Raw genomic sequence first — 18,490 nt, forward strand, 5'->3', positions numbered from 1 at the left:
ACTGTTTTCAATTTTGGTCATGTTGAGATGCAGCCTGGGAGGAGGAGGCTACACAGTGGCTGAATTAATCCTTTCAACTTTTTTTTTTTTCAACTTGGGTTTTTTCCCAACCTTTTTTTTTTTTTTTTTTTTTTTTTTTTCCCCAAAAGGCATGTTTGGCTGTTACATGCTTGTTAACCTGTGGTTGTACCTACTGTTTGTAAGATGTGGGGTGGAGGTGGAGGATTGAAAAATGAGGAGAGAAGAGCAATATTTAAGCTGAAATGGAAGATTGACACAAGAAGAAATAGATATGAACTGTTTATGACTAAAATGGGAAGAATCAGAACTGTACTTTAGCTCAGGAAGTGGTTTCCAGTCCATGTTCAGCTGCTGCTCAGAGTTCCTCATGGGTGTTAGCCATTGTCTGTTTTGACTTGCTTCCTATTAGAAATAAAAACCAGTCTTGATAAATGAAGTGCATTACTTCTGTCAAGTGCTTCAGGTTACTTGCTTGATCTACATTTGGATAATAATAAACAGCAAAGATCAAAATTCTCAGGCATCAGTAACTTGAAAGTGCAGCACCAAGTCGCTTGTCATCCTTGACCGACTCGGTTTGTTGTGGACTTCCAAGGTTAGAAGTACAAAAGTAATGAGCAACAAACTAAAACATGTAGGAACAGGCCCAGATGTGGATGCTGGTGGAAGGTGCAGTGGCCTTTTATACAAACCTGCATCATTACTTTTCAACAGCATCAAAGAAGAAGTTGCTTCTTTGCACTGAGTGTGGATTTAGATATTTTCACCATACATTGTCCTGTAGGTAAACTTCTTAACAGCTGTTATGCATCAAGATCCATTTTTGTGGCTTTTTGTCTGTCACTTGTGTGTTAATTATTCAGCAGATCAAAATCAGTCAGACGTTTCTCAAACTTTTCTATGAACCGTGAAACTAGTTTAGCCAATATTGTCCTTTAACTGGAAGACTACTGGCTTTGGTAATGACATAGAGTATTAAGCAGTTTTGCTATGGACTATTGTGCAGTTGCCTCAAAATCCAGACTGTCTTAATTATTCCTTACCCCTTATTGCCTTAGGCTGTGACCTCACAAGCTAAACAAGGTCATGCTTGGCTAGGATGAGAGAAGTCAAATGAATTCAGCGCTACAGGAAATATTAGTGATTCAGTAGGTGAGGTGGCACCCCTGAGTTGATGTTTTCCCTGTACCCCAGACTGGTAAAAGATGGTGCACCTTGCATGATGAAATGTAAGACTGAGATCCTTTGTTAAAGTGTCAATGCTATTCCTGGTGAAAATGAAGATGTTAATTTAGGGCTCCTGCCCAAGTTCAGATTTTAATGGCTATGTTCTCTCTAAATTTCTAATTTCTGTTTTAGTAGATTCATATTATCTTCTTGTTCCTGTCTTAAACTGTTCTTAGAATTGTTGGGAAAGTTTGTATTCCAGAGGTGCTGACATGTTTGCAATTGGCAGCAGATCAATTTGCAGAAACGATGGTCCGTTTTGAGATCTTTGGCTATCAAGGGAATTATATTAATTTAAGAAATGTCAGGTCAAAACTGAAAAGTTATCATACATTTTTTCTCTTTCTTTTAATGTGTGCAGAATAGGTTTTCTGTTTAAATATACATATTTGCAACACAGTTGAGTGTACTCACACATATTTTTATTTTCCATAGGATTCAAGTGCCCTGTATGTTCAAAATTTGTATCTTCTGATGAAATGGATTTACATCTTGTGATGTGTTTGACAAAGCCAAGGATAACCTACAATGGTAAGAAAGAAGTAAGCTGATAATTATTTATTCATTTTAATCATTAAAGTGAAAATAATTCTATTTAATAAGGTACTCAGGTAACTAGTTCAGTGGACTCAGAAATTATGTATGGTTTTTGCAAGTAGTTTATTTTTTCAAAATAATTCCTAAGACCTTGGTCTTTTCTATACTTCATGCCAATATAATTTACATTGTTGACTTGTTCTGCAAATATAAAATTGTTCTTATTTGAGTATGTTTATTCATTTTTTTTAACCACAAGATCACATATTTGTCAGTGTGTGTTTAGTGCCTGCTTGAGATATGCGTAGCTTAAATGTCCTCTCATCTAATGGCATCAAGTAGTGAGGTAGGTCAATCAAGTCTCTTTCTGAGACATTATTAAGGACTGTAACTTGATGCACTGTGCATTTGCACGTTATTCAAGAAAATGACCCCTTCTTAAAGGAGCTAAAGAACTTTCTCCTCATTTAGCTGATTGTGTATGTGATACTTCATAAGGACTGGTAGATATGTATGTTTTTGTTATTTTAGTGAAACTTGCCAATTTTTTCCCTACTACTGAGCTCTCCTAGGCAATCTTTGATGCAAGGTAAACAGGACTTTTGCCTCTGTTGGGATCAAACCTTTCTATCACCGTGGCTTAGGCTGACGCTCAGTTCTACAGCAAGCACACAAAAAGGTTTTAGAAAACTAGGAATTAGAAAATCTTACTGAAATATTAGTGCCTACTTTGCCAGAGCTGCCCTGCCATCAGGAAATCTTACAGTGTCTTCTGAATGACCTTATAGCTCACCAGTCATCCGATGTGGAATATGTGAGAACAGAAGGTGATGAGAAAGAAATTGTGGAGGAGCGGGAAGTTGGATTGTTTTTGGAGCTGCACAGCAAAAAGTTGAGAGTCAGTAGTCACGAGCTACATCAGGGAAAAATCTGATTCAATGTAAAGTGGAAATGCTCATAATGAGGATGGTCAAACACAGCAACAGGTACCTGAAGAGATTGTGCAACCTCCATCCTTGGAGATGATCTGCAATTGACTGAACAAGGCCCTGAACAACTTAGTCTAACTTGGTCCTGCTTTGAGTGAGGGGACTGGACCAGAAGACCTCCAGAGGTCCCTTCCAACATAAGTTACTTATTGCATAAATAACCTTCAGTGTTATAGGCTCTTTGACCCTCCTGGCACCTTGCTGTTACAGTATCCTACACTGGATTTTTTTCTTATTGGAACAAGTCTTGAGGGGTGGTTGGGCCCACCTTATTCTTTGTCTGGATAGCAGTAATGCTGACTCTTAATTGAAAAATCAATTTGAAATCATATGCTTTGAGTTATGAAATATATTTCAAAGCATAGCACTCAGGAAAAGTATTTTTTTTTCTCCTGGTATTACCACACATACATTTTGGAAGGTTGACTTCATCTAACAGAGGCACCTTTGTTTCTCTTTGTTTCACTTTTTTAAAGTTTGGACCGAACATTTTCCAAAACAAGTTGATTGAAATTTGTGTACTGAGGGATGTTAAACACGAGGGAGAAGCAGTCTAGTCACCCCAGTCAGGGAGGGATAATGCACTTGGGATCAGTTAGGGTGGAGCAGGAGGAGGCAGGCTGGCAGAGAGCAAGCTCTGGCAATAATCCAGCTGATGGGATGCACACAAATTATGCATTGACTGATGGAAATCCTTTGCCCCTGCAGCTTCCTACATGTATGTATGAGCTCACTCAGCTGACTAACCTTTTTTCAAAAATATAGGAATTACATAATATACTCTCTTAGTGTCATTTATGATGTTCATTTGTATCACAACTGTGCCATATGCAGCCTCTTTTTTTCCTGCACTGTTTCTCTAAGATGGCACACTGCTGGTTGGAGCTCCTTTGGGCCATCTTGTTGCCTTTGCACAGTTTCTTAAGTCACCAAACTTCCATATAAATGAGCAGAAGTAAAAACCGTGAGTGGCACCTGAAGACACTCTTTGGATAACCAGCAACACAACAAAAGCAGTTGTGGACAATGCAATATGGGTTATTACCAGCAATGTGTCATGTCTCAATTTAGGATTGTATAGAAAGCCTCAGAAACTCATTCTAGGAAATGGTTATATAGGCTTGAAAGGAGAAAACTACTAAATTACATAGACTGATTTGAGAGATGCTTACTTAGGGTATGGTCTCATTTTCATAAACACTTAGTAGAAGTGTGCATTGATCCTTGTAACTCCAGTTGGTTAGCTCCCAGAGTCATGGACTAAATCTTAAATTACAGTTTATAGCTGGTTACTTAAATTACTGCAGCACAAAAGAAGTGAGGTATGGCTCCAGAGTTGCACAGTGCTCAGTTATTACTTTGTGGCATGATTGTAATCCTGTTAATGAGGCTAGTGAAATAGAATTAACTAGCAGATTGTTAACTTAATCCTGCCATGATAACAGGCCCAGAATTGCATATGAATGTCTACATGCATGCACTTTTTTTCTTGTATGTTTTGCTGTTTGCCATAATGAGGAGATCAGTGATGGATCTGCCTTTTTGTCATAAGCCATAAGAAAGGCATTTCAAGTTTTGCTTGAGAGAAGAAAAGATGCTGCTATCAACTTTTGATACCTTCTTCCAAAATGGAAGGCATGTCTTTATGCTTTACTTTCTCATTGTTATCTTGGCCTTATGCCGTACATACTCGCATAGAGTCAGGTAGGCTTCATTTGCTTGCTGGAGGTTCCTAGCCCTATTGCCACTAGCAGGAAAATATATTTTCTTTTTCTTTTTTTTTCCTCTTTTTCCCCTCACCTTCTTTTGTCTCTAAATTCTGTGTTGGAAGTAGTTGAAAGGAGCCTTAGACTTTGCAGATGGTGAGATGTTTAAAAACTGAGCAGTTGGATTGAACTATGCTTATGTCTTGTTCTGTTCTAGATGTGTTTCTTCATTATACTGTAAAAGTATTAGTTGTTCTTTCTAAGAAACAACAGGGAGCAGATTGTATGTATTTTGTCATTCTGAAAAGACAAATCTTTCTTTTTAAATGTGAATCTGAGGCATGCAGTCTTCCCCACAAAAATGTTATAAGACTGTCTAGTTGTGATTTGAAGTTCAAAAAGATTAATGAGTCCTCCCAGCCAATCTCTAATTGCTTTCTGAGCTACCTTTGTGCATTGCATTTGGCAGTAGGAAGGGTCAGTGAACTGCAAACTCTGGCAGCTGTCTGATTTACATGTGTTTTCTAAAAGAGAGTGGTCACAAATTTGTCCCAGTTCTATGCTGGAGGTTGTGCTGATTTTCATATAAATAAATCAGTACATTTTATTAGCCTTATTCTTTCAAAATCATGTGACTTGCCTGCAACAGAGATCTCATTGCTGACTCAATTTGGCATGTAAAAAGAGCTCTTTCTTTATTCTGTGGAACTTTTTTCCTCATCTCTTACACTACTTGTGGTGCTCACACATGAACTGATGTCTAGGCATTTTGATACAAAAGCTGGTTAAATGAATGGAATTGCGCAAAAACATTGTGGTGGTTGGTGTATACGGTCTTACATAGCCTTGCTTTTTTTAGCGATTAAAGACTCTCTTCATACTATTACTCGCTGAGTTGCAGAAAAGCCTGAGTAGGTCCCATGCACCAGTTAGCCACAGGCAAAAGCCGGTTTTATGAATAAAGTGGGTTGCTTGCTAGTTGACAGATTTTTTTTTTTTTTTTGAAAACCACTGCTAAAATACTATATAGCCATACCTATTCCTTTGAGCTTCTCCAAAGTGTTTAATGAGGCCCCTTGTGCCGTCTCGTCCCAGTTTGCCATGGTGAGTTACACAGGGAGCCCACTTAAGGACTGCTCTGGCCAGCTTACAGGGTAGCCCTGTGTTTTAGTCAGACAGGGGCATTTACTTGAATTTACTCAGTGCTTTGGAAGAAACTTGCCTTTAATTCCTTGCTAATGATTAGGTTTTTAATATAATTATTATTCGTTTTGTGTTGTTACAGTATTGATACTTTTTTCCACTGGAAGATGTTTTATAAAAACTGAGAAGACGCAGGAGAGACTTGTGACTTTAGGAGCACAAGTTTCAGGTGCTGGTGCAACCAATTCCTCTTGAAGAAACCTTGCAGTTGGTTCTGAAGTAATTAGTTTTTTCATTTTAAAATTCCTTTGTTTGTTTCCCAGAACACTTTGTAAGGCTTTATTATTATTATTATTATTATTAAAGGGCTGCTCTGAGAGCAGGGCCTGGCAGCTGGCCAGCTGGGGAAGCCAGTGACCCCGCAGAGCTGGGGAGAGCCAGTCAGCTCACCAGACTGGTTGGCTGGCTCAGCCAGCTGGCCTGTCCTCTTTCAAAAGTTTTGATTGAATTAGCACATTCCTGTGGAATATTTTGGGTTTCATCAAGTCAGCACTTTGTGCTGGAACGCTGTTCTGCTGGAAACTTTCTAAGCGGGTCCCCTCAAAGCCGCTTGCTCAGGGTGGTACAGCTATGACATCAGTGCTGCTTTCACTCGGACTGCTCTGCGTTTAATTCAGATACGGCAATCAGCCTGATTATTGTCTGACATATTGTCTGACGATCATTTTAAGGAGAAAAGCTTTTTCTAGTGTAATTTCAGAGAGGGAGAATGTTGAGACATCCAGTGAGTGAGCTGCTGGAGGTTTTTTCCCTTACTCAAGGTAACAACTTTACCGTTCTTCTTTTTAAATTACAATGAGTGATTTTTTTTTTTTTTTTTTTTTTTTTAAGCTCTGTTGTGCCAAAAAAGAGCTGGGGATCAAACATCACAGCATGGATTACATATATGATTTTATATTTGAAGTTTATCCAGCTGTGTTTCAAACAGAGCATTAGTATGTGGCAAGACTGTTACAGACAGAATATTGAAAATGAAGGTAGGTGTAGTGGAAGGAAAACCTGAGTGAAACTCAGTGTTCTCTTCCTGTCTGGCAACACACTTTGTCATCTGCGCTATTCACATCTAACACCATGCACAGCTAGCTAAATATTCCTGTGCCATCTAACCCAATTCAAAGTGACTTGGGCCACAGCAGTGCAACTGATTTAGATTAGCAAGGAGGCAAAACAAGGTTTTGTCGTTAGGATTTAAATACACTGTTTATTCTAAATCAGTTTGAGGTATTGGGTTAAGTTTTGTTTTGTGAGGGATGAGAAATGCTGGTACAGCCACATGCTGAGGCCTGCATGTGAGTGAGTGTCAGAATCCTGAGCTGGAATTGCTGTATGAGCAATAATCCTGCCAGAGGAGTTGTCAGCTGCTAAATGACAGCCATAACATATGCATATTGATCAAAAGTAGAGACTTGAAAATTGGCATGAGTCACCTCAAGGGCTAACAAAAATATTTTTGAAATGTTCTTTGTGAATGGAACTGACCTCATTTTTAATAACACAAGTTCTAAGTTTTGTTGATTGGTGGCTGTTTCACGTCTTTGGGGCAAGCTACTTGTGCTAGAACTTACTTGGTTTATATTGCTCAGTAGAAGGGAAGAAAAATAACACACCTTAATCTAACGTTAGGACCACCAAAATACATTATTCTGGTAGTTCTGCCCAGTGCAGCGACTTGATTTCCTTGGTCACTTCAGTGCACAGAAGAAGGGAGAGTATTTTACTCAGCAGGACTGATGCTGTCAACTGTTTTGGCTGATACACTCAAAACTTCAGTCTCAAATGAAAAGAACTACTGACTTCAAGTTCACTTCTCTGCCAGGGTTCCTGAGATCACACCCTAAAGACCTTGCAAAAGGGCATCTTGCCAGTCTGCCTGGAAAAGCTTAAGCCTTCCTCCTTGTCCTCATCCTTTAATAGGACTAGACTTTAAGCAAAGCAGTACAAAATAATACTAAGTTAAATCAGTTCTTTTGTTCCACTTTACCTGAAGTATAAACTTCTCCATATAATTTCTCAATTCTTCCATTCTTGGAGTTTAACAAGATTCTTGCCTGAAAGTTTCTAGCTTCTTGCTATGCCCTAGATGGTTCTGTGCTCTGTCCTCAGGAGTGCTGAGGGAGAAGAGCATACTTTATAAGGTAGTTTAACAGGACGCGTAAACAGACACTTATCCTGTGCTTGCAGTTAAAATAGTGACATTTACTCATCCTGATCTTGTGTACTCATGAACATCCTGCAGAGTATGTAGGAGGTTCAGTCAGTTTCCTTGATGTTTTAAAACTGTTTTCTTCAGTGGTTCTTGAAAATAATTAGAACTGTTGCACATCTGTTAAACTTTGAGATTTTGCTTAATATGACGACAGTAGAACATTACTATAGTCAATAAAATTTTAATCTTGGACATTTGCACACCTGTTGTTCTGTGAATTGGTATAATGTCAGCTCAGGCTTTTCACAGCTCGTCCTGCAAATAATTGTTACAATTTTAAGGAGCAAAACTGCGTTTGAAGAACGTGATTAAAATATATTGATTAGTTTGTACTTCCTCCCTTTGGGAATTGTTGGCAACATTTGAACAAGGAGGAGCACAACCATGTAGGCCATGGATAGCTACTTGTCCAAACCAGATGGCCAAGAGGAACAGTGGCAAACTCTGGCCCTTCCTCCCTTTTGTTCAGAAAAGCCTTATTTCCTTCCAACCATCCCAAATCTCTCCTTCAGCAGTTTTTGGTACCTCACAGAAGAGCACCACTGCAAAAGCAGCCTGTTAGAGTTCAGGTTTGTTGGGAGGGAGATGGTTAATTTTAAAAAGTAGCACTGACAAATGTCACTAAATAAAACCACAATGAAGTTCAACGTGCACCTACCTCCTAAAGGCGGTAGGACCTGCTTCGGTGACCCCAATTCAGCCTCAAGTCAGCGGATGAATTGGGTCAGTCTGTGATAGCGTGGAGTTGCAGCACTTTTAGAGGCTGCAGTGTCTTATCTTTCCTTCACACCCACAAACAGTCAACCCTTTGCTATGGAGTCAAAAAGTAAGTTGTGTATTTCTAATGGTGTCGCTGTGAAGAAACCCCCTGGAATGGGAACATAGTGTAACAGAGAGGGAAGTGCTTCAGTTGTCTGAACAGCAGTTCCCAGAACTGCAGACTGCCCCATTTATCTTAGTAAGATGTAGTCTCGGAGGTTTAGTGGTGGTGGTGGTTGAGGTATCAATATTGCTTATTATTTTGCTTTTCATGTAAGAGACAGGGAGGCATAGATTTGTAAAGAAGCTATGACAGCTCACTTTCATGGTTCAGGTTGGGGGTCCTCAATAGATTATGCTGAATTTTCTTGCTGTAATGAAGTTAACAAGCTTGGATCCTATTGAGGAGGACACACAGCAGAGATTACATCCATTCATATCTTAAACTTTTTCTCTGATTTGTTGTGAATGCAACTTATTATTTTAATGAACCTCTGGGGAGAAGGATCTTTGGTGGGTGATTCTGTAGGTATTTTCCTTCGAGTCAGGCCTAAGTCAGCTAGACTGAACTTCCTGTGACAGAGCCATTGCAAATCACTCCTGGCCAAAATAGCTGCAATGTCACCTCATACTTAATTCAGTTCTTGGGAGTGTGACAACAATTTTTTTCTCAGTACATTGGAATCACCTTTATATAAATGCACACATGTGCCATGGGAATATTTTATGTGCAGCACTGGAGAAATACAGTAAAGCTTTTGACAACTATAGAACAAGCCTGCTTGTTTCTGAAAGAAATAGAGAAAATAGGATCATTCATGTGCTGAATAGCTCAAGTTGTTTATTTTCCTTATAAGCCACTCCTAACCTCAGATACTACCATTGTCTTGTGTTGGTACTGACAGTGCTGCTTAAGTCAAATGACAAATCTTGTCCTAGAAAATTACAGATACACCTGCAAACCAGTGATGCAAAGAACAGCTGCGGGTGACAGGAGGAGCGATTCAGATCGGATTAGAAGGGGAACCGCTATATCACGCTGTATGTCATTGTGTTTCCCTTATATAATGTCAGCGCAGTGCTGCATGCGGTGGAAAAGCTCAGGGACGGTTCTGTTGGCTCGGCAGCAAGCGCTCGCTGTGCCGTGACTCTGCACCATGTGACGCGGGCAGACAGGAGCTACCTTCCCTGTCTTACACTTAATCAGTCTTAGCTTTGCGAGGTCATTGGGAGGATGTCATAAATCGCGTCTGCAACTGCTGCAGTCTTGTGACTGCTGGGAACCTAGCTTCAGGGGAAGTCGTGTTCCTAGTTTCATATGGTAATTCTGCAGTCTTTAAAGCTGATCGCCAGAAAACCTTAAGATTTTACTCGTTCATTAGCAGCAAACTGACTTATTTTTTGTAGTTGCTCTGTGGAAGCAAAACGCTTGAAAATACACAGTTTTTCTTAATCACAGAATCACAGAATGTTAGGGATTGGAAGGGACCTCGAAAGAATCTTAGAGAACAGGTTTCATTGGCTGGATTTTGAAATTAAACTACTTGAAGTCTTTAGGTTTTTAAAAATAAATACCAAACTACATCTTGCTGAGACTGAGTGATCTATGTAGGAATTTCATGGTATTTCCTTCCCTAAATCCCTTACTGTTTTGCAGGAACTAGAACAGATTGCTCATAGATCAAGATTGTTGGTTTTTTTCTAAAGAAATATAAAAGAATGGGAGGCACTCCTTGCTCACAAACTGCCCCAAGGGCAGATCAATTGAAAGTATTGCCTGAAATGTCATATGGAATTTATTCTTCAGATTATAATATTGCTTTAAAACCTGCTACACTTTGATTACTTAAATAGCCTTGTGCGTCTCAGTTGGCAGACTCAAGCCTCCAATGACAAAAGAAGTCCAGTCCAGCTTTTGCAGTGGGTTTCAGTGGTAGAACAAGTCTAATTCTTCAGAAACAAACTGGGTGAAAACACTATTGATGTGCTAGAGAATCTCGCTCCTAAACTGGGGATTATTATCACTGCTTACACAGGAGAGAATGTTACCAGTTTTTAGTATTTGTATCAAAATCCAGTGACTCTAGAACAGCTGTAAATTGCCTTTTGACAGGAATTACATTGATTATATATTGACATAGGTACAAAATACTAGATTAGCCTGCTGTATGCTCCATGGAGGAACCTTCTTGCTCCCCAAAGTTTGCATTTCTTTGTCTCACATGGATACAGATTTGTTCAGCTGCAGTAATAACCCGAAGTTCTAACACACAGCTGAAATACGAAAAACTTCACTAGTGCTAGATTTTGTGCTGAACTGTATTAACTTAGGAAATCTTGTTAACGTTTCCTCATAAAAGCCTCAGATAACTTCAGTTTTAACCTGCACTAATAGCTATTTGTAATTTAAAGCCAAATAAAATTTTCTTCGTTTCAACCATGTTCCTCATACCCTCCTTTCTTGTGTGAAATTTCCTTAGATAGTCTTAATGTATAACATTAAATATTGGATATCCTTCATGTAGCTAAGCAAAAATGTAGTATTCATTGATCATTTTTAGTCCATAATCGTGTTTATCTGTTTGGACTGAAGAGATGGGGGTGGAACTGTTTGGTTGACACTTTAATCTTTTTTTCTTCCCAGTTCCAAGGAAGTCTGTTTCAATCTACAGCTTTATTAGCTGCAATGCCTTGTTGTCATAATGGTGTCCAATAGTTCTGCTAGCCTGTAAATTTTAAAAAATGAGGAGAAAAAAACCCCAAACTTTAATGTGATTGTAGAAATACACTGCCAGATTATGTGCATAAAACTTTGAACAAATACCGGAGAATTGTCTTTGGGGACTTTTGTTTTTTTTAAAACACATCTCCCATGTTAATCTTTTTGTATTATTATTTGTGAATGATCATGACTGCTGAATACTATTGAAATTATGTGGGTGTCTTCTCTTTGACTTAATTGCTTGGATCCAGAAATTGATGCTATTTGCTTTGAAGTATAAAGGGAGATTTTTTTTTCCCCTTCTTCAAATTAAAGAACCACATGCTCAGTATCTTTCTGGGATAGTAAAAACCTGTAGGTGCCTGTTAGCATCAGAAATACTGTATCTCTGTGCTTGCTGGAATAAATGATACTATTGGATTATGGGTTAGTGTAGAGCAGAAGAACTGGGTAACTTTGAATCCTCTGACTCAGTACTTAATGTTATCAGAACTTTTTGCATTCAGAAAAGTTTCTCCTTCCATCTATATTGCAAGGATAATTGCATTTAAAATAGGAATAGCTTGTAAAAAAAGCAGTCTGTCTGCTATGAACAGAAAAGACAAGTAAAAATTATGCAGTGATTTATATCCCTGTCTTGTGTATGCACGTTGACAGCAGACAGTCAGTCTTTTCCAAGTTAATTCTGATCTCAAACCTGCTAGGAAAAGCTCCCTGTAGGCCTAGCACCTGGCACTGGGGTTAATAAGCCAGACTTTATGCACACTGAGTTTTGGCACCAGCGTTTTCATTGTGTGTTGCTCAGTAATGCATCGTATCTTCCCTAAGAATAGCGTCTTAGTCAAACACACCTGTTTTTCTCCCCTCCTCCTGTTTCAAGCTTAGGCTTATAGTTTCATCTTTCATGCCATCATCCTTAGTGCTCCATGTGCATTCATTTTGCATCAGATCAAACCAAACTCTTCTGCAAGCTTGCAAAGAAATGAGTCACTTATTTGGCCAGTGTTAAAAGACGGGAAGAAAGACCTGGCAAAAATCATTGTGCTCAGAGCACCTGTAGGAAGCCTGGAATAGGAACTTCAAAAGGGACAATGTGAACAAAACACTGAATCAAACCCTACATCCAACTTCAAAACAAGTCACCATTAAAGTAACCCGTGTTCCCCAGAGTAATAGGATAGCTAACTGCATCTGAGCTTTTTCATTCCCTCTCTGTTCTTCAGGGATGCTATTGCCCTACCCTTTCCTTCCACAAGGGTTTCTAATGCTCCCACTGCATCTACCTGGTGTTTGTTGAGAGTTCTTATACATTTCATTAGGCAAGCATGGCCCTATCACACTCTCAACTCATCGCAGACCATTACAAGAGTGAAACTTCTTAACTGAAAATCGTTACAAAGCGATTTCTATGACTTCTGACCATAGTTTCAGTGATGGCGAATGCTTGAAGCCTTGCCATTTGGAAAAACTGTGTTCTGCAGTCTTTTTAGTCTCCTCTTGTGTTGGGGATAAAATAGGCTTAGTCACTTCAAAAAGATGATGAAGCAAGAGAGGTTTTCTAACCTCAGTGGGGATCCTTTTGTACAGTCGCATCAACATCCTGCATTTGCAAGATCTTTTCCAATTTAGATCTTTCCCTTCGATTGATCAGAGACAACCATCTTCTGTTGCACCGACTCTGCCACATCCACACTCTGCTTCACTTTCCCAGTCTTTGTGAACACTGTTGGTGACAGCATCTGCTCTTGATTTGGAAAAGTTGCTCATTTTGACAGGCTTGAAGCATCACAGTTAAGTTTTCCTTCTGACCACAGAGCTATTAGAAGAGGACTGTCTCTGCACAGTATATGAAAGGAATCACCCTACTCCTGACCGCAGTGGTATCTTTTCCTCATTAAATCATTAACTCAGGTTCCCAAGTGATTAACTGCTAGAAGAAGCTTCTGTAGGTAAATACTCCTGGGGTTTTATGCCTGGTTGGTTGTGGTGGGGTTTTCGTATGTGGGGGTTGTGGTTTTTTTTGTTGGTGGGTATTTTTTGTTTTGTTGGTTTGTTTGGGGTTTATTTCTTTGATTTTTGTGGGAGGGGGCAGGGTTTTGGATTTGTTTTGTGTGGGTGGGTTGTGTGTGTGTGTGTTTGGTGGTGGTTTTGTTCGTTTGTTTGTTTTTACCTTTGGTAAAGTAGTAATCTGCTCTAAGCAGGCTAGATTTCAGGTGTCTCTCGTCTTTCTTGAGTGTCCCCCCCTTGGTGACAAGCCTTAGTTTCTTCCCATTGCTCAGGGGAAAACCAAATGGTTCAGCCACCTTTGCACTGGATCTCTCGGTTGCAGTCCCAAGTTCTTAACAGGCCTAAATCCATTTTTCATCTATCATAGCAGTTTCTTAGTGATGGCACAGGCTGAGAGGTACATATAAGTAGCCCTTAAATATTATGCTTTGTTTTATTCCTCAAAGATAAGAAGCATTGTTTAGCAAAGAATGAAAATTATAGAAAATCTGCATGCATGGATTCTGCTCTGGTATTTTTTCTTGCCTTCTTCTGTAATTTTCCTTCATCCCAGTTGTCTCCGGCTCCCTGTAAGAAACAATCCTCTCTAACTGGAGCAGACTCTGTCAGCAATGCATGCTGGTTGCCCCTGGCCATTTATTCAGCCACTCCTTCTTTTGTAGCATATTTGTGGTGTAAGATCCTCTTTGATGGTAAACTGAGCCTTGAGAAGTGTAAATTGTTCTTACCTGATGGAGCCAAGGAGGAGGGTATTCCCCAAGTGATAGTTCCTTACGCTGTTTCCTAAGGAGTCTTGTTTTACTGCTGTTTTCTTTCTTGTGGGTTTGCCCCTTTACGTGCTCCTTTTTATTTTGCTCCTGACATTCAAGATTAATACACGATAACTCAAGAGGTCATGTAATATTGATTAAAACCCAAGAAAATAGCCTAAAGGCAGCTTCCTTGTTCCATGCACTGCAGTAAGCAGCTTTTCAGATGGTATGTGCTGGGGTACATCATTCATGATGGGGTTTCACGGTGGGGCAATGGTTTGGTACTGCTGCATTCGAGGCATTTTCACCTAGTTGCCTCCTAATGAGACCACGTTGAAAAGTATTTTCATTTCCCAAGACTAGTGTTTCTGAAGGGAGGGGGGGAAGCCTTGGGACAAACACAGAATGCCAAGGAAGACTATTCAAGAACAAGTTACCCCTTGGGTCATTCAGAACACAAACAGGGATCAGTTCAGTTGGAACAGGGACTTAGTACAAGATGGGTAAGGCTGGCACAAAGTCTCTTTACATCATGTTCTGGAGGACAAGACTGTTTATTTGTGGTTTGTTTGTGAGCAGATGCAGCTCTTTGACCTATATCTAGACTAAAATTTGACAGTTTAGGGACATGGTACTTAGAAATGTGGTGAACGGAACTTATCTTCAGAAGTCAGTGCAGCAGGAGAAAGTTGTTTAGCTGTATTGACATGATTTAATGGTGAAGGGCACCTCAAACCACAAGAAGAATGATTAAACAGAAGCTGGAAAGACTGTAGCTTAAGCAGAAGTTTCAGACTCAATCACATAATTGTCGGTATATCAAGAGCTAATCTTGAATCACTGTAGAAACGCATAGTCACTCCGGCAATAAATCTCAAGACAGGAGCACAAGACATTCATGTCCAATTGGGTTGATAAAATTTGTCTTGTATGAGTACCTATTTTGCCTCAGCGCTTTCTACCAGAAGAACAAATATGGACCAAAAAAGTTGTTACACTGAGCAGGATAGCATAGGAGCGACTGTGGATGTTGTTGCCTGGAAGTGAGGAGCTTTATTTCTCAGACTACTTGACCTTTTTTCAAAGCCTAGCTCTTCACTGGGAGTGCTGGGGTGCAAACTTGACTTTGTCTGTGAGGAAGGTGTCTTAATGGGGCATTGTGTGAAAACTGTGTTATTATTTAAACTTAGGATTTAAATTTTTTTTTTTTTTGCAGAAGCGTAGCTTGTATTGACACCATCTATCGCAAAGGTGCAAATAGATTTCCATTGTGACCGCTGATGAAAACCCCTTTACAAAAGAACTGTTTCCCTCACTGCACAAATCCCTCTCCTCCCTATATTATTTAATTTACCTAATCAGAATTGTATTCAGGTAGCTGAGACTATACAGGCTTTTATACTCATCCTGCTCCCTAAAATTTATTTCTATCGCTGCTATTTCAGTTTTTATCTTTACTCAACAGAAAGTATTTTTTTCTCTACCATACACCTGATCGTTATCTGTCTGAACAGGAAGCATCTAGCTATTTCTCAGAATTTGCTTCTGAAAGCTGAGAATGTCCCACAAAAATCTAAATCCAGTTCTTCAAAAGTTGTGTTAGCTGAGGAACAGTGAAACATCTGCAGCGACCTCCCTCTAGCTCAGTGCAGTATTGTGATGCAAATATTGCCACTTAGGCCTTATTCTGCACATATTTTTCTTGCGCAATTTTGTTTTGTGTGCTCCCTCCCATTTGTGTTTTAAGAGGAGAGAGCACCAGTCTGTAGGCAATGTTTGTGCAGGTCGTGTTTCACAATGGGTATCTGTTTTTGTATAGATATCTCAGTCTTGGACCAACACTATGCAAAGTGAAAGGGAAGGGGAGAACAAGGATAACACTTGGACTTTGAATAGGAAATCATAAGGGATTGATGCGTTGCAAAGGGTGAAGAGTGAGATGCCAACCAAAGATTCCAAAATTCACCAAACGCTTTGTCAGTATTTGAGGAAGTGTCACATTTGTTGTAGCTGCTTCATTTGGTTTAGAGAGGTTATGTTTTTGTATATTGTGGTGGTGAAGGTGTTTTCAGATTGGTTAAATTCTAGGTATTACCGTGCAAGTCGTGAGCTGGTGTTCAGGGTTATCGTGTGTGGCAGAAGCACACACAAAGTTGCAACATGTTCTTGTTTGATTAGCATATGGGTATTAGGGTATTTTTTTAGCGGTATAAAAGGGAATTTGGATTGAAGTTAGCAGAGTTGAATTCTGAATTTTCACATGTTCGGCTTTTTGGTGTTGAGAACGCTGAAAACCACTTAGCTGTGATTCAAGTGAAAACATTAGATGTTAAAAAATTGTTTCCTTTTGCATCTGATATAGAGGAGGTTGCTTGTATTAGAGCCACAGGAAATGTTTCATAGAATCATTATGGTTGGAAGAGACCCTGAGGATTATCAAGTCCAACCATAACCTAACTCTGACACTAAACTATGTCCCTGAGAAACTCATGTATGCACCTTTAAAACACCTCCAGGGATGGTGACTCCACCACTTCCCTGGACAGATGTCTAGAGCTTGATTTCTCCATTTAAAAACAAGCAAAGACAGTCTCTAGTATTTAACTGAGAGAGTTTTTAGTAATCAGCGGCAAAAATTAATGAATGTGTAAGAGATATATGGCAATATATACACCATTTAATTAAGTGCCATCAATATCTTTAACCTCTCATGGCTCTTGTTGTACCAGTTTTAATGCTGATAAGACTGCTCAGAAGGTATGATTCGATTGAGTTTCAGTCGTATTCTTGAAAGGGTGCACTTTTGTGGTGCCCTTCCCAGTTAAGCTAGCTGCAGTGGCAGCTTCCACAGACATTTAAGCTTTTGAGTTTTAGAAAAAAATACAGATATTTTGAAAAACTGTCATACTGGATTAGGTCAAAGGTCTTTCTAACTTGGTGTTCTGTTTCCAGTGAATGCCCAGAGAGAAATAAAATACTGCAGCTATAAGGTGATATCTCCCCAAATACTATCGTTGTCTCTGTGATTTGTGACTTGGGGTTTCCTGAGCCTAGGGCTGTATCTATCTGTGTTTTAAAAACAAAAAGCAGTAGCACAGATTTGAATGACTTAATCCATAAGGTATGTACTGCATGAGCTGTTGCAGTCCTCAGCTTAAAGACAGACTATTTCATCACAGGCATTGCCTATGATTTTAGCCATGGCTGAGCTGATGGCTTTGATAGTTGTTGGATATATTTTTCAAAAGTTCTAGAAAAAGTTTTTACTTGGTAAACTACATGCAAAATTGCCAGGATGATTGTCTTGTAATTCAGCGCCTTCCTATTTTGCTATAAATGCAGGAGTGGAATAGAACTTCTTTTGCAGTAAAGAGCAGAATTTTAGGAGGAAAAATTACCGACAACCAGAAGTTAGAACAGTAATATTATGAACCAGGGATAGAGGCGAGGAGTACTTGAGCAGACAAAGTAGGGAAAGACTACGCTCTTTTGCCAGATTTCATCTTTGACACCAGTCTTTGGCTAGTGAGTACTTGTTCAAACAGCTGGGAAGGTGGAGGAGTGTTTACCTCCCATTTGGTGCAAGGCAGATGGATGTGGGGGTGCGGTGAGTGTTTGTGTATGTACCCACGCGTGGGCGAAATGGAAAAATGTGGCCTCTGCTTACTTCCTCTTCCCACTTCCATTTAAGTAATACACACATATAAATGTTTTAATCATAACATTGATGAAATCTCAAACTGTTCTCTCTTTTTTTTTTTTTAAGAGAAAAGAGAAAAAGGAGAGAGAATAATATGTATCTGCTGAATCACTCCACTGTACAAAAATATTAAACCAAAAAATTGTTCAGACTGCAGCATTTCTGTGTAAAACGATTTACACATTTTTCCATGGCCGATATGTTTAAAAGTCAGTGTTAAATGGCCCTTAAACTGACTTCCATGTGGTATAAGCCAGTGTTGGTACAGGAAGGTGCTGTATGAAACAAGTGCAGAACTGAATCCAGGTCTAACAGGTTTTTTTACTTCTTTTTCTTTATCTGGGATTGATGATCCAAATCATCTAAAATGGTCAGAAGGGAGTCAGACCCAAAATATCATAGCTCCATGAAGGATTTGGTTTTGCTGTTGTCATTCTATATGTGTAATTGATCGTGAGCATAATTACATGGGTTCTGAGTCTGTTAACATGCAGTGCCAAGCTGCATGTGGGCATTTAGAGCAGTTGAGTATTTTGTACTAATTCCTTCAGTATTTACACTTTTCTGTTGTGTGAGAACCTGGTAGGATTTGTCAGGTTAACACAAGAAGTAGGGAATGTCAACTCCTCATTATTTCAGAGGAAGACCACTGAAGCCTGTT

General features: G+C 39.4%; 1 protein-coding gene across 1 annotated transcript in view; it reads left to right on the forward strand.

Moving 5' to 3' along the window:
- The window catches only part of ZNRF2 (zinc and ring finger 2), a 56,452-nt gene that overhangs the window by 30,406 nt on the left and 7,556 nt on the right, over positions 1-18,490 (forward strand). Inside the window, 1 exon segment of the mRNA XM_082045781.1 lies at positions 1,684-1,779. Within this exon segment, the coding sequence (XP_081901907.1) occupies positions 1,684-1,779 (96 nt within the window).

This window comes from Streptopelia decaocto (genome assembly GCF_964273445.1).
Source record: "Streptopelia decaocto genome assembly, chromosome: 2".
NCBI classification, from domain to species: Eukaryota; Metazoa; Chordata; class Aves; order Columbiformes; family Columbidae; genus Streptopelia; species Streptopelia decaocto.